The 16,160-nt window shown below is 36.2% G+C and overlaps 1 protein-coding gene across 8 annotated transcripts in view; it reads left to right on the plus strand.

Moving 5' to 3' along the window:
- LOC100026505 (complement factor H) overlaps positions 1-16,160 on the plus strand; it is a 179,790-nt gene that overhangs the window by 118,119 nt on the left and 45,511 nt on the right. For 7 of the 8 annotated variants that reach the window (XM_056815683.1, XM_007481000.3, XM_007480999.3 and 4 more), the window contains 3 exons: positions 4,930-5,112; positions 5,664-5,837; positions 6,714-6,890. In XM_056815683.1, coding sequence (XP_056671661.1) covers positions 4,930-5,112; positions 5,664-5,837; positions 6,714-6,890 — 534 coding nt within the window. The remainder of the gene's footprint in view (positions 1-4,929; positions 5,113-5,663; positions 5,838-6,713; positions 6,891-16,160) is intronic. The other variant, XM_007481003.3, reaches the window with a different exon arrangement.

Consider the following 16,160-nt stretch of genomic DNA (forward strand, 5'->3'; position numbering starts at 1 on the left):
TGGATGAACGAGGTTTCTTCAGTGCCTAATCAAATTAAAAGCATTCACAGTGCATGCTTTTGCTGCCTTCATGAGCCATTGCAACAAATTCTTCTGCCCGGGAAGGTCTTTGTATATCTTGGGTAGACACCCTGCAAACTCAAAGATACCCACACCCTTCTTTAGCCTACATACCTAGACAGTTTGCTGGGTTGTGACTGTGATCCATGTTACAGCTTCTTGGAACCCCAGGTCAGAGTTGAGTGGTGGGTGGACACCAAAAGAGGGGAGAATTCCTAAATAGGACTTAGCAAACCTCACATGGCAGATATTATTCTTCCCCAAACAAACCAGTAAAAAAGAAGAATGATTCAGTGTCACATAAACAAATAGTTGACAGAAAGGGGCATTAGAAAGAATACTAATAAGGGGACCAGGAGATCACAGATCTAGAGCTGGCAGAAATTCTAGAGATCATGTAGAGTCTAACAATTGCCTTTGCTAGATTAAGAACCTGTGACTGAGAATTTAAATGGCCCACCCAATGTCAAATAGGTAGTAAATGGCAGAACTTGGATTTGAACTCTAATTTTTTGACTCCCAGGACAGCGCTCTTTTCACTACATCATGCACTGTGTCTCAGCTTATCTTTCTGAGAGGTAGTAAAGCTGAATGACTTAACTACTGTGATTAGTTTATAAATATAGCAAATCAGAACTCATCTCTACTCATTATTAGCTGTGTGATCCTGAGAAAGTCAATTTACTTTCCTGAGACTCAGTTTTCCTCATATGTAAAAAGGAAATACTAATCCCTGTAGGATCTACTTCACAGACTTATAAGCAAGAATAAATGAGACAAAAAAAAATGTAAAGTACTTGGCAATTCCAAATCACTATAGAAATGCCAGTATTGTTATTAGTCAGAAAGAAATACCTCAGAATACACTTTGAAAATGTTATTGCCTAATTATACCTACTGTATTTTATTATGCGGCTAATCTTCTAATATCAATACCTACATTTATAGGGCACTTCATTTTACAAACCTTTCCTTCTGTCTTAAAATTGACACTGTATTGGTTCCAAAGAAGAAGAGCGGTAAGGGTTAGACAATTGGGGTTAAGTGATTCTCCCAGGGTCACACAGCCAGGAAGTGTCTGAGGTTAGAACAGACTCTACAAGGTCCCATCTTCAGGCCTGGCTCTCTATCCACTATGCCACCTACCTGCCCCAAAATATAGCACTTTATGGATGCAGAGAATTTTATAAGCATTCACTCATTTTTTTTTTCCCCTCACAATAATCCTTGGAGGTAGGTGGTATTAAGGTTATCTCTATTTTACTCATTAAGAAACTGAGAGAAAAAAGAAACTGAGGCAGCAGAGGTTGTGACTTGCTCATTATAAAACAGCTACTAAGTATGTGAGGCTCAATTGGGATTCAGACTCTGCCTTCCATTCTGTGCCACCTGGTTGTCCTTAAAGTTACTTTCCAGAAGGTCTACATGGTGAATTCCATCTAAATAAATGTCAACAGAATAAATGAAAAGATTTTGATTTTTTCTCTGATCAATACTTTCTGTTTTAGTGAAGTTAATTCATTTGAATAAAAAATATTTATAAAATAAATATTATTTTATGTTAATATATTATACATAATTCACAAGGAATTACTATAATCTTAAAGAAGATTTTTCTATGATTTTAGGATAAATTAGAAAATCTAGTTCAGAACTATAGGATACAATGATGATTTTAGAAAAAGAAAAAAAAATATGGAAGCAGAAGAGACAAAGAAGGAAGAAAGCCAGGAAACTGTTGTGTCATGGAAGTCAATGTTAGAGAATGTGGAAAGGAAACAAGACTGACAGTTGCTGGGGGAAGGGCAACTGGGAGTGGCAGTTGGGTCTTGTGACTAGCACTTCCTTCCTGCTGGGCTTCACTTCCTTCCTGGTGTTGGAGGTTGGAGGAGGTTATGCAGCCCAGTCTGGAGTGGAGTACCTCTACTCTGTTCAGCCTGAAGACACAGGCCTCTGAAGGTTAGAATTGTTCTTGTTTGTTTTCTGTCTACTGCTAAGATTCTGAATTTGACAAAGCTAGCACAGATATAGAATAGATGGGAGGGGGAGGAACACTCCACCAGCCTTTGGGGCCTGGCCTCAGCTCATGAAGGTGAGGAAGGCTCTCACCTTATTAAGGGACATCCCTCGCCCCTTTTTCCTGATACCTCTCCAATCCAAACTGGTTATTAAACTTTATTTCATTTGAATTTGTAGTCAGATAAGTGGACTCCAGGCCAGATGGAGTACCTTGCTACCAAAGCTACTCTAGGCTCAGGGCTCTGACCACAGCTGGCAGGGAGACATCTGGAGGAGAGGGGCAGAGAGGAGGGCAGGTTGGTCACAGCTTTCAGCCACCACTCCTCCATCTTGGGCATCTGCCTCTGGAAGATTTGGTCTCAGGGCACATTCAGCTCTGCAGACCAGATCAACTGGCTTAGTCCAGTCTATCAATAGTGTAGATAAGAAGTCTCCAGAGGGCTGAAAAACTCAATCTCCAACACCTCCCCACCCCCCACCCCTGTACCCCACCCCCCACAGTAAGTATTCCACTGACTGGGATCCCAGGGCAAAGGCTTCAACAAAGACAGAGTACCTTGGTACCATCATGGGAAGCTCAGGGCTTGTGGTATATTGTTGTGATGAAATACAATTATCCTATTTCATCCTTGATAATTCTGGAGGACTTATAATGAAAAAAATATTTTTGTATTGCAGTAAAAGAAATGATGAAATCTGAATGCAGATTGAGTCATCCTTTTTTGTTTATTTTCTTTGATTTGGTGGGGAATTTTTGTCTGTGTTTTCTTTTGCATCATAGCTAATATGGAAATGTTTTTTCTACCTTCCCATGTATAATCTATTAAATTGCTTGCTTTTGATATAGGAAAGGAGAAGGCTGTGTGTAGGGAATTTGGAACTCAAAAGATTAAAAACAGTGTAAAAATTTTTCATATATATCTGAGAAATATTTTAATGGAATACATAAAATTACATAGGGAGGGAAAGAACAGCAAGGAAAGAGTACATGGAAGTAAAGTATAAAAAGATTGTGTCTTTTCTAGATTGGCTTTTCCTATAGGTGGTGCATTTCCTTGCCCTGGGACATGCTATAAACTACCCAAGATGTTGAACCCAGAGAAGATGAAAGAGTTTGGCAATGATTAAACTATAAGAGAAATTCGGCAGGAGTTCCCAATTTCTTTCACATTCTCTAGAAAAATACCAGTCAGTGCTCAAAGAATCCTGGTAGCAAAAGAAGTAATATAAAAATATCTTCACGTCCTCTTCCACCTACTTTAGACAGTATAATGAAAGTCATATTGCTATTGTTGATAGTTGACATAGTTGCTAAGTGCACTTTCTTGTTAGACACAGATCAGAGCTATATTTATTATCTTATTAGATCTATCACTCTACCATTTTTTGTACTGCTTTTACTTAAACCAATTATTGCTTCCTTCATCAAGTATAAAGGTCAGAGAGAAGCCACTGGTTTTAGTTTTCATAAAGGAGGAAAAATTAATGTTTAGGACTTAGCTGTATAGTCCTCTTTCCTTCCAGTATTATTCCTGAAGAGAGAAAGTAGTGGCATTATAACCTAGGATAAGAAAGAATATAGTCTGTATCTGGAGCTACACCAGATTTTTATTCTTTATCTCAATGACCTGACTCTACTTTTAAATTCCTAGATTTATTAATTGAGACAATCAATCACCTATCACATTGGATAGAAAGCTGATCTTGGAGTCAGAAAGATCAGAGTTCAAATCTTGCCTCACAAAGTTGTTACTTTGTGTTATAAGCAACACTTTGCTTCACCATGTTTCAGTTTCCTCTACTGTAAAATACTGACAATGAGTAACACCTGCCTTATATTTTTGTTGTGAGACTCAAGATAGCATGTAAAATGCTTTGTAAACCTTAGAAAGTTATATAAATTCTAGCTATAATATGAAATGTGATCAATAATAAGCCATGACACCTGGCTTTGAGTCGACCTATATCATTAATCTATTTCCGGTTCTATTTTAAAACATCATCATTCCTACTTATTCTCATCTACTCAAGTTCTTCTGATTACTTTCATAGAAAGTAATGACTGCCTCAGTGACTTAAATTATTAAATGAGACCTATTTCTTGCCACAAAATTAGACATTTTTTTACTTTCTTTCACTACTTTCAAACAAATAGTCCTTAAATAAATAATGTCATATTTGATTCAGATTCTGTCATTTTAACTGGTTTCATAATACCCAGCTTATCCGAAATCTGCCAATAATTATATATTTTTGAATACTAAAATGGGTTTTAAAAATAGAACTTCTGACCACAAGTACACTGTGAGTTCCATATCCTCTATGAATGTATGAAAATCATACATTCTCTGGAAATGCATTAGCTGAGTTCTATAAGATTCTCAAAATGAGCTCAAAAAATAGACTAACATTAAAAATTGGGAAGACTAGCATTCCTACAACCAATAGTTCCCTCACGTTTTCTGATCCTATTTAGTCCTCATTAGTAAGTATGATTCTTATGACCTTGGTGCATAGTATAAGGTAGATATTAATTTAATAATTATTGACTGACTGATTGATTGACTCCATAAACCCATAATAAAAAATGAGAGTGAAGGAGCCTAGTGAAATCAAGATGGTGGGCCATATGGAAGTAGAGTGCAGAGAGTCTCTATGTGGGTAGATAGTTATCCATGTACACCAATCACTTTCATGCTAGTTAAAATTTGAAAACATGTATATCAGGGTTCAGTAGCATGAAAAACTGAAGGATGTGGAATGGTTATCAAATTCATACTTAATGTTTCAATTCAATCTCTTATCTGATATATGTTTCTTAACAAATAAAATTATTTCTTCTATCATCAGAGAAAATAAAAAAATGTGGACCACCTCCACCTATTAATGATGGAGACATCACAACCTTCCCATTACCTGAATATGTGCTAGAATCAAGAGTGGAATATAGATGTCAAAAATATTACATGCTACAGGGTTCCAGATTTGTGACATGCAAAAATGGAATATGGACAGATCCACCAACATGCCTTAGTATGTACTAAATATACTCTTAGTTCATTAGGAAAATATCATTACTGAATGAAATGATCATCTGACACAATTAAAATGTCATGAAATAGTATTATAGGTGATCAAATCCCAATAAACAAAACTGACTCCACTAATAATTCTCAAGGGAAGGTTTAATAGTTTTTCATGATTCGTTTTATAAAAATTGCTTCTCCAAGATTTTATGCCTTGTTATTCCCCCATCTAAGAGTTGTTATTACTCTGTGACTAAATCTATATTTCAGTCTCTAGCATTTTGTAGAAAAGTTGGTATTCCTTCACCTTCAACAGAATAAATGAACAGATTTTAAATCTGATCAAAATTTCCTGTTTTAAGTGAAGTTAAATGATTTAAATAAAAATTATTTATAAATAAATATTATTTTATGATAATGAATAATATCATACATTATCAAATATTATGATTACTATTATTATTTTGTCACTATAAACATTTGCCAATATTTTATATAATAAAAATAAAATCTATTCAGAATTAACATAAAGGATATATTTTTGTCATTCTTTTTCAGGAATTCCATGTGGAGAACCACCTCAAATACATAATGGTATCATTCCTAAAGTGTCAAAAAGTTATGAATTTGGAGAGGAAGTGACATACACATGTGAAGAAGGTTATAACATTGATGGACTGGCAACTATAACTTGTAGTGGAGGAACCTGGTCTAGTCCACCACAATGTAAAGGTACAAGGTCTTTCAGTACTTTTCAAGAACAATTTAATTTTTTAAATAGTTATGTCTAGCTTAGAAATTATTTCTGATAAGTAGCCCTAGCATGACCCAAGCAATATAAAATACAAATAAAAAATAGATATGATTCCCCAAAGTCATCTTTTGACTGAGAATTGTCCAAATGTTAACTAGAAACTTAAAAATTCAATGCAAAATGAAGAATAATTATAATACAATAACTTTATAGTCATCATCATATAGATTATCTTCTGAATAATTTATCTGTTCTTTTAAAAAGTAATCTGCACTTCACAGTGTAACTGGGGGTTAGAAAATAGAGCAACAATTTCTTTGCTTTCTAATTTCTTCTTTGCAGTAAGTTTTCTTTGAACAAAGTTAATAACATTACAAGAACCGAAGAATGCTGTGGACATTCCCACAGGTACCAAAAAGAGTCTTTAAAGCTAAATGCCTACTTTATCATGAGGAGAATTTAGCAGAATATGACTTATTTCATCCTGATGCTGGTAATTCTCACTTTCTTTAGTTTAAATAATCAGGGTAAAAAATTCTGAGTTTTAAATCAATTTGAAATGTCAGTGATAGGTTGAAATCCCTTTCTTTCCCAGTAGAGTCCCTATGAAATTTTCCTTAAATGTGTCTCTTTTGGTGAATTCATGATTTTATTTATTTTGAATCCCCTTTCATTCTACATACCTAGCTAACTTGTCCTGGGAAATCCAGCAACAAAAACCAAGTACTTTAAGATATTGGAGTAAGTGCCTTGAAAAACAAGAGTGTATTTTACCACCATGTTATTGAAGTGAGTTGTTTGATCATGTCTTTCTATAAAATGAAATTAATTCCACAAATAAATATATTTTTCAGATGTGAGATGTTCAAGGCCACCCAGGTTTAATAATTCTGACATGGTTGGCACTTCAAAAAGCTATTATATGCCAGGAGATAAAGTGGTTTATCATTGTCTATCAAATTTCCAGCCTGAAGGATCAACTGAGGTAATTTGTACAGGACCCAACTGGAAAGGGGATCCTCAGTGCAAAGGTATTTGTTAATTTTTGGGAATGTTTTTCCCTATCCGGGGGTTTCATGGGTCTGGAGAACTACAAGAAAACTCGTGGTTTTCAAATCATTATTTGAGAATTTCCTGGAATATGGAAAGGTTAATTGATATGTCCAAGCTCATCTGATCAATGAAGGGCAGAGATGGTAGTTTAAAATAAGTCAACCTGATTCCAAGAGAGTATATATCTTGCTTAATATAAACCTGAGTCCCATGAGAGCAGGACCTGCCTTAAATTTCGGCAGAAACTTAAATTTTGTATGTCCTCCAGGGCTTAGCATGAAGGCTTTTAAAAACATTTGTTGAACTGAAATTATTTGAGTTATGTATGTAGTACTATACAATTCATTTCTGTAGATGGAATTAAGTAATATTTTCATCATAATCTTTCAGAAAGAGTTTGGTGGTCCTGCCTTCATTATGCCACTTCTATTCATTCTATATTCTCAAATATCATGTCTTCTATTTTATCTTTCTTCTAGACATTTCTGATGTCTTTTAAATTACTGATTCAATTTCTTGGAATATTTTCTAACCTTGACTTCCATGACACTACACTTTCCTGGCTTTCTTCCTTCTCTGTCTCCTCTGCTTCCATGTTTTCTTTTCTTTTTTAATCATCATTGTCTCTAATAATGCTGAAATAGATTTTCTAATTTCTCCTAAAATATTAGGAAGTCCTAACTAATATAATAGCAATCCCCTGTGAATTATGGATATTTTACATCCCTTCTCCCAACTTCAACTTTCATGTATTCTTTCTAGTTCCACATTTCTTCCTATCTCTAATGTGCCTCTATTTTAATTTCTAGAAAACATGCAGATTTACATTAGGGAATCTATCATCACATTGATATGGATACCCCTACACATGATCCAGATTTCAATCCATACATGCATACCCATGTTGTATGACTTTTGAAAAGGCTTTTTGGCCTATAGTCAATTTCATATGGATGTCATGATCTCATTATTGTGGGCATTCCTTCTAACTACGTAGATTGAAGCTCATCAATGCCTGCCTTTCCTGTATGACTGGCACTTTAATTCCATAGAATTGTAGTGGAGAATTCACCCTACAGGAGAGAAACATTTCTTTTTTTAATTTTTAATTTTTTATTATTTTATTAGCCGTTAAGTCATGTGTGATCCTTATGGGGGTCCCTCTATATTGGAAGCTCCTCTTCTTGGCTTCTTGTAGGATTTTCTCCATTGCTTGGAAGCTCTTGAATTTGGTGATTACATTCCTGGGGGTTGTCTTTTGGGGATTTAGTACAGAGGGTATTCTATGGATCATTTCTATTTCTATTTTGCCCCCTTGCTCCAGAACATGTGGGCAATTTTCTTCTATGATCTCCTGTAGTATAGCATCGAGGTTTTTGTTTATCTCTGTATTTTTGGGGAGACCAATAATTCTCAAGTTGTCTCTTCTTCCTCTATTTTCCTGGTCTGTCACCTTGTCAGTGAGATATTTTATGTTTTCTTCTAATTTATTAATTTTTTGGCTTTGCTTTATTAATTATTGTTGTTTTGCAAGCTCACTGTCTTCCAGGTGCTTATTTCTGGTCTTTAGGGACTGGGTTTGTTTTTCAGCTTGTTCTGCCCTTTTGTTAGAGACTTCCAGCTCTTTCTCCAATTGTGAAGTCTTGTCTACCAGACTGATGATCTCTTTCTCCCATTTTTCTTTCCATAAGGTTTCCATCTTTTGGATAAGCTCCAATTTCCATTTTGGGAGGCATGTTTTTGATTTTGTTTGGATTTCATCCTCTTTCTCTTCTTTTCCTTGGGTACTCCAGCCATAAAAGTTTTCAATAGTTACTTTTTCCCCTTTCTTCCTAGAGGCTTGATTTTGGGCCGCATGAGTCATTCCTTTGGTGGTTTTTATTCCCCTTTCCTTTCTGGTCTGAGGTCTGGGTGATATGGGTGGGTTTTCTGTGAATTTGGGTTGCCTCAGACTAGTTCTTCCCAGCCTCCAAGGTTTCTTAGAGTGCAGGCCCCTGTGCTCAGTGAGCCTGCCCCTGTGTTCATCACGCCCTCCCCCGTGCTCTGTGATCTCTTCTCACTAGTGCACAGGAATATCCTGTAAAACCTCTCTAAGGGGTGGAACTCTGGTATTCCCTGTCAGTTTCCAGGTAGCCTGGCTTGCCCCCCCTCATTACAGCGAGGGGCAATGCTTTGGCCTTAGGCAGTTTTGACAGACTCTCAAGACTCCTCACTGTTCCCAGTTTGCGGGGGACCCGCCCTCTGTTTGCTCTCTAGTGCACAGGGTTGTCCCATGAAACTGCCCTGAGAGTTCGTTTCCTAGCAGTCTTTAGATCCCAAGGACCACCCCCCCCCAGATGGAGAAGTTCCTTACTCACTTGCTGTCCCAGTGAGCACTCTGAGAACCTACTCTGGTTTGGTGAGGGAGGTGGGAGGGGAAGGGCGGCTCAGTTCACGTTTTTGTGCAAGCTTTTCCTCCTTCTTATAGTGCAGAAATGTTCAAACCCTATGTACCTTCGTTTCTGTGGGGTACTGGAGAGTGCCTCCATTCTTCCAAATGTGATTTTTATGCTCTTTTGAGGTAGTCTATTTGGCTCAGTGCTGGGGAGAGGAAGCGATTAGCTTCTAGATTGAAGCTATGTTTACTTGGAAGTGGTCACTTTCTAGTATTTTTAATAGCAATGGGTGTTGTATTTTGTCAAGCAGTCTGCTTCTATTGAGAAAACCATGTGATTTCTGTTGGTTTGGTTATTGATATGGTCAATTATGTTGATTGTTTACCTAATCGTATATCAGCCATGCATTCCTTGTGTAAATCCCACCGTGGTCATAATAAAATGACCTATATTACTATAGTCTCCTGGCTAGTATGTTGTTTTAAGTTTTTTATCTGTATTCATTAATGAAATTGACCTATAATTATCTTTTTGTACTTTCTCACTTAGGTAATAGTACCATATTTGTTTCATAAAAAGAATTAGGTAGGATTCCTTTTCTGCCTATTTTCCCAAATTGTTTACCTAGGACTGGGATTAATCATTCTTTAAATGTACTGTTAAAGGTATATTTCTTTTTATTCCTCTCAGTTCTAAGGGACACACTTTTTGCAGTGAGGTTTGGAGGGAGAAACGGTTTTGAAGGAGAAGACCACCAGTGGAAGGGGCATCTTTGCTCAGGTAGAGGGGAATGAAAGATCTCTCCCTGATCACAATTGTAGTTAATCAGAATATGTGTTTTGGAAGGTGAAGTCAATATGGTGACCTAGAAGGAGCAGAAGTTCAGACCTCAGAAAACCCTTCTTACCAATCACAAACTGAGTGGTCCCAGAGGACTGAAAACCAAATTTAACAACAAGACAGAGTCAAGGAACCCTCCTGCTGGACTTAATTCAAAAGGTATTCTCCCAAAAAGCTGGAATCCAAGAACACTCAGGTTTAAGGGGAAGTCAGAAGGAAGGTCCCAGGACCCATCCCCCCTCCCACTCAGAGTGCTGAGATTCCAGCAGCAGTGGGAACTTCTGGGCAGGCAAAGGAGCTGGTCTGAAGGGCAAAGCTTGATAACAGGACTGTGCCAAGTTCAGAGCATCCAACACAGAAGGTGGGGAAGGAGCCAGAGAAGAAGCATAGACCTGGAAGCCTAGCCAGTGCTGTGGAGATCCTCCATATTTGCTCCAGCCTTCCAGGAAGTTTTGAATCAGAGAACACCCAACCCAACTAAGCTGAACTTAATTCCATCAAATGTCTCCTGAACTCAGGGAAGCTCAGGCTCCACACCCATCCTCATTTACTACTGGACTTTAAGCCAATCAAAAGCCTCCAGAGGACAGGGAAGCTCAAACCCCCAACAACCCTCTCCCAGGGACTACACTGAAAGATCTTCTGTTAACACTCCAGGAGGGGAGACTGATAGAAGCTCCCCCTCCAAAAAATGAGGGGAGCAAGAGCCCAGACAAATATGGGGAGTAAAGAAGGGGTGAATTTGAGCAAACAACAGAAAAAGAAGAAAGAAACTACAATAGACAGCTTCTACTCAGCAAATGGAACAGAGGGGGAGAGATTAGCAAACAACAAATCAGAAATCCCAGATAATTGGATACAGGCTGTGGAAGAACTCAAAACACAACTAAGAGAGGCTAAAGACAATTGGGAAAAGAACTTAAAAATTAAGATGTCATCTAGAAACAGAGGCACTTGAACTAAAATGAGAAAATGGTGTTTTGAAAGCCAAAATCAACCATCTGGAAAATGAGGCAAAGGAGATGAAAGATGAGGCAAAGGAGATGAAAGACTAGGTAAAGTGGATGAAAGATGATCTTCAAAGGAAATCAGCCCAGAAGGAAAAGGATGACCAAAAAGCCAGAGATGAAATCCAGTCTTTAAGAACTAGAATACAACAACTGGAATTAAGTGACCTCACAAGGCAGCAGGACACTATAAAACAAAACAAAAAGAATTTAAAAATTAAGGAAAATGTGAAGCATCTCATTCACAAAACAGACGATTTAGAAAATAGTTCGAGAAGAGACAATTTAAGAATCATTGAGCTACCAGAAGACCATGACAAAAGAAAAAGCCTGGACATAATACCACAGGAAATTATTCAGGAAAACTGTCCCAATATCCTAGAACAAGAGGGGAAAGTAGAGATTGAAAGAATCCATAGATCACCTCCTGTATTTAATCCCCAACTGACAACACCCAGTAATGTTATAGCCAAATTGAAAAACTATCAGACCAAAGAAAATATATTACAAGCTGCCAAGTCGAAGCCATTCAGATACCATGGAAACATGGTGAGGATAACACAGGATCTGGCTGCAACCACACTGAAGGACTGAAAGGTGTAGAATACGATATTCCGGAAAGCAAGGGAACTAGGTCTACAACCAAGAATAAAATACCCATCAAAACTGACTATATTCTTACAGGGGAAAGTATGGTCATTCAACACAATAGAAGAATTCCAAGCATTTGTAAAGAAAAGACCAGACCTGAACAGAAAATTCGATGTCCAAGCACAGAACTCAAGAGAATCATTAAAAGGTAATGAAAAAAGAGGGGGAAAAGAAAAAAACAAAAATAAAAATGTTTTAAAGACTCAATAAATTAAAATGATATGTATTCCTATAAGAAAAGAGGTCATTGGTAGCTCTTAAAAACTGTTGCCATCACCTGGGCAGCTATAAGAATTACACTTAGAGGGAACAGTGACAAACTGTATAGGATGAAAGGACAAGACATAAATAGGTAAATAGATATATGCATGCATAAATACATATACGTGTTTGTGTGTGTATATATATATATATATATATATATATAAAACCAAAGCTAAAGAAAATTAAAAAGAGGTTAATAGTAAAATAAAGGGGAAAAGAAACAAATGTGGGTAAATTTATATGTCACAAAGAAGCTCATGACAGGAGGGGAAGAACATCAATACACTGGAAGTGTAAAGAGGTTGGAGATAGGAAATACTCAACTCTTATGTGCTTTGAAACTGACCCAAGGAGGGAAGAACAATCCAATACATTGGGGAAGGGAATAGATTTGCACCCTATAGGGGAATAAAAGGGTAAAAAACGGACTGATTGGGGAGGAAAGCAGTACAAGGGAGGGAGAAGTTAGGTGTCTAGTTTAAAAAAAACTACAGGGGAAAATAAGGGAGGGAATAAGAAGGGAGGGGTGTAGAAAGGGAAGTAAAATAAAGGTTGGGACTAGGGGAACTGGCTATAAAGAAACATTGGTGTGGAAGGAAATAGTGAAAGAAGAAAAGGCAGGACCAGGAGTAGAAATCAAAATATTGGGAAATACACAACACATAACTCTGAATGTGAATGGAATGAACTCACCCATAAAATACAAGTGAATAACAGAGTGTATTAGAATCCAAAACCCTACCATATGCTCTCTGCAAGAAACACACACGAGGAAGGTAGATACACATAGGGTGAAAGTAAGAGGATGGAACCAAATCTATTGGGCATCAACTGAAAAAAGAAGGCAGGAATAGCAATCATGATATCTGACAAGGCCAAAGTAAAAATAAATCTAGTTAAAAGAGATAGGGAAGGTAATTATATCCTGGTAAAAGGCAGTATAGATGACGAGGAAATATCTGTACTCAATATGTATACACCAAATGGCATAGCACCCAAATTTCTAAAGAAGAAACTAGAGGAGCTCAAGGATGAAATAGATAGAAAAACTATACTAGTGGGAGATCTGAAACTTCCTCTAACCGAACTAGATAAATCAAACCAAAAAATAAATAAGAAAGAGGTTAGAGAAGTGAATGAAATTTAGAAAAACTAGAGTTAGTAGACATATGGAGAAAAATAAAATAGGGACAAAAAGGAATACACCTTCCTTTCAGTAGCACATGGTACATTCACAAAAATTAACCATGTATTAGGGCACTAAATCATTGCAAACAAGTGCAAAAGGGCAGAAATAATAAATGCAACCTTCTCAGACCACAATGCAATAAAAATAATAATTATTAAGAGTACATGGAGAGATAAATCAAAAATTAATTGGAAATTAAACAATATGATTCTCCAAAATCGTCTAGTTAAAGAACTAATTGTAGAAACAATTAACAACTTCATTGAAGAAAATGAAAATGGTGAGACATCCTTTCAAAACCTATGGGATGCAGCCAAAGCAGTACTCAGGAGGAAATTTATATCCTTGAGTTCATATATAAACAAATTAAGAAGGGTAGAGGTCAATGAATTGGGCATGCAAATTAAAAAACTAGTAAGTGAACAAATTAAAAATCCTCAGATGAAGACTACATAAGAGATCCTAAAAATCAAAGGAGAAATTAGTAAAATGGAAAGTCAAAGAACTATTGATTTAATAAATAAGACTAGAAGCTGGTACTTTGAAATAACAAATAAAATAGACAAAGTACTAGTCAGTCTAATTAAAAAAAGGAAAGAAAAAAACCAATTTGACAGTAACCAAGATGAAAAGTGAGACCTCACCTCTAATGAAAAGGAAATCAAAGCAATCATTAAAAACTACTATGCCTAATTATATGGCAACAAATATGGCAATCTAGGTGATATGGATGAAAACTTACAAAAATATAAATTGCCTAGATTAAGAGAAGAAGAAATAAATTACCTAAACAACCTGATATCAGAAAAATAAATTGAACAAGCTATCAAAGAACTCCCTAAGAAAAAATCGCCAGGTCAAGAAGGATTCACAAATGAATTCTATCAAACATTCAAAGAACTACTAATCCCAATATTATACAAACTATTTGAAAGAATAAGCCAAGAAGGGGTTCTTCCAAATTCTTTTTACGACAGCAACATGGTATTGATCCTAAAGCCAGGCAGGTTAAAAACAGAGAAAGAAAAGTATAGGCCAATCTGCCTAATAAATATAGATGAAAAAATCTTAAATACAAAACTAGCAAATAGACTCCAGAAAGTCATCACAAGGGCTATCCACTATGATCAGGTAGGATTCATACCAGGAATGCAAGGATGGTTCAATATTAGGAAAACCATCCACATAATTAACCATATTAACAAGCAAACCAACAAAAATCACATGATTATCTCAATAGATGCAGAAAAAGCCTTTAACAAAATACAACACCCATTTCTATTGAAAACACTAGAAAGTATAGGAATAGAAAGGCCTTTCCTAAAAATAAAAAACAGTATATATCTAAAACCATTAATAAACCTCATCTGCAATGGGGATAAACTCGAAGCCTTCCCAATAAGATCAGGAGTCAAACAAGGATGCCCATTATCACCTTTATTATTTAATATTGTACTAGAAACACTAGCAGTAGCAATTAGAGAAGAAAAAGAAATTGAAGGTATTAAAATTGGCAATGAGGAGACCAAGCTGTCACTCTTTGATGATGATATGATGATTTACTTAAAGAATCCTAGGGAATCAACCAAAAAGCTAGTCGAAATAATCAACAACTTTAGCAAAGTTGCATGATACAAAATAAATCCACATAAGTCATCAGCATTTCTATATATCTCCAACCCAGTTCAGCAGCAAGATTTAGAATGAGAAAGTCCATTTAAAGTCACCCAAGACAATATAAAATATTTAGAAATCAATCTGCAAAGACAAACACAGGAACTATATAAACACAACTACAAAATACTCTCCACACAATTAAAACTAGATCTAAACAATTGGAAAAACATTGATTGCTCATGAGTTGGACAAGCTAACATAACAAAAATGACCATCCTACCCAAACTTATCTATCTATTTAGTGCCATACCCATTGAACATGCAAAAAACTTCTTTACTGAATTAGAAAAAACCATAACAAAGTTAATTTGGAAGAACAAAGGATCAAAGATATCCAGGGAAATAATGAAGAAAAAATACAAAGAAAGGTGACCTTGTAGTCCCAGATTTCAAACTATATTACAAAGCAGTGGTCATCAAAGCAATTTGGTACTGGCTAAGAGACAGAAAGGAGGATCAGTGGAATAGAGTCAGGGTAAGTGACCTCAGCAGGACAGTATACGACAAACCCAGAGAGCCCACCTTTTGAGATAAAAATACACGATTTCATAAAAACTGCTGGGAAAATTGGAGGACAGTGTGGGAAAGATTAGGTTTAGATCAACACCTCACACCCTACACCTAGATAAATTCACAATAGGTGATTAACTGGAACATAAAGAAGGAAATTATAAGAAAATTAGACGAAAACAGAATAGTATCCATGTCAGACCTTTGGGAAGGGAAAGATTTTAAAACCAAGCAAGACTTAGAAAGAGTCACAAAATGCAAAATAAATAATTTGAAATACATCAAATTAAAAAGTTTTTGTACAAACAAAACCAATGTAACTAAAATCAAAAGGAAAGCAACAAATTGGGAAACAATCTTCATAACAAAAACCTCTGACAAAGGTCTAATTACTCAAATTTACAAAGAGGTAAACCAGTTGTACAAAAAATCAAGCCATTATCCAATTGAAAAATGGGCAAGGGACATGAATAGGCGATTTTCAGTTAAAGAAATCAAAACTATTAATAATCACATGAAAAAGTGTTCTAAATCTCTTATAATCAGAGAGATGCAAATCAAAACAACTCTGAAATATCACCTCACACCTAGCAGATTGGCCAACATGACAGCAAAGGAAAGTAATGAATGCTGGAGGGGATGTGGCAAAGTAGGGACAGTAATTCATTGCTTGTGGAATTGTGAATTGATCCAACCATTCTGGAGTGCAATTTGGAACTATGCCCAAAGGGTGAT

Source organism: Monodelphis domestica, chromosome 2, assembly GCF_027887165.1.
Source record: "Monodelphis domestica isolate mMonDom1 chromosome 2, mMonDom1.pri, whole genome shotgun sequence".
Lineage (NCBI taxonomy): Eukaryota > Metazoa > Chordata > Mammalia > Didelphimorphia > Didelphidae > Monodelphis > Monodelphis domestica.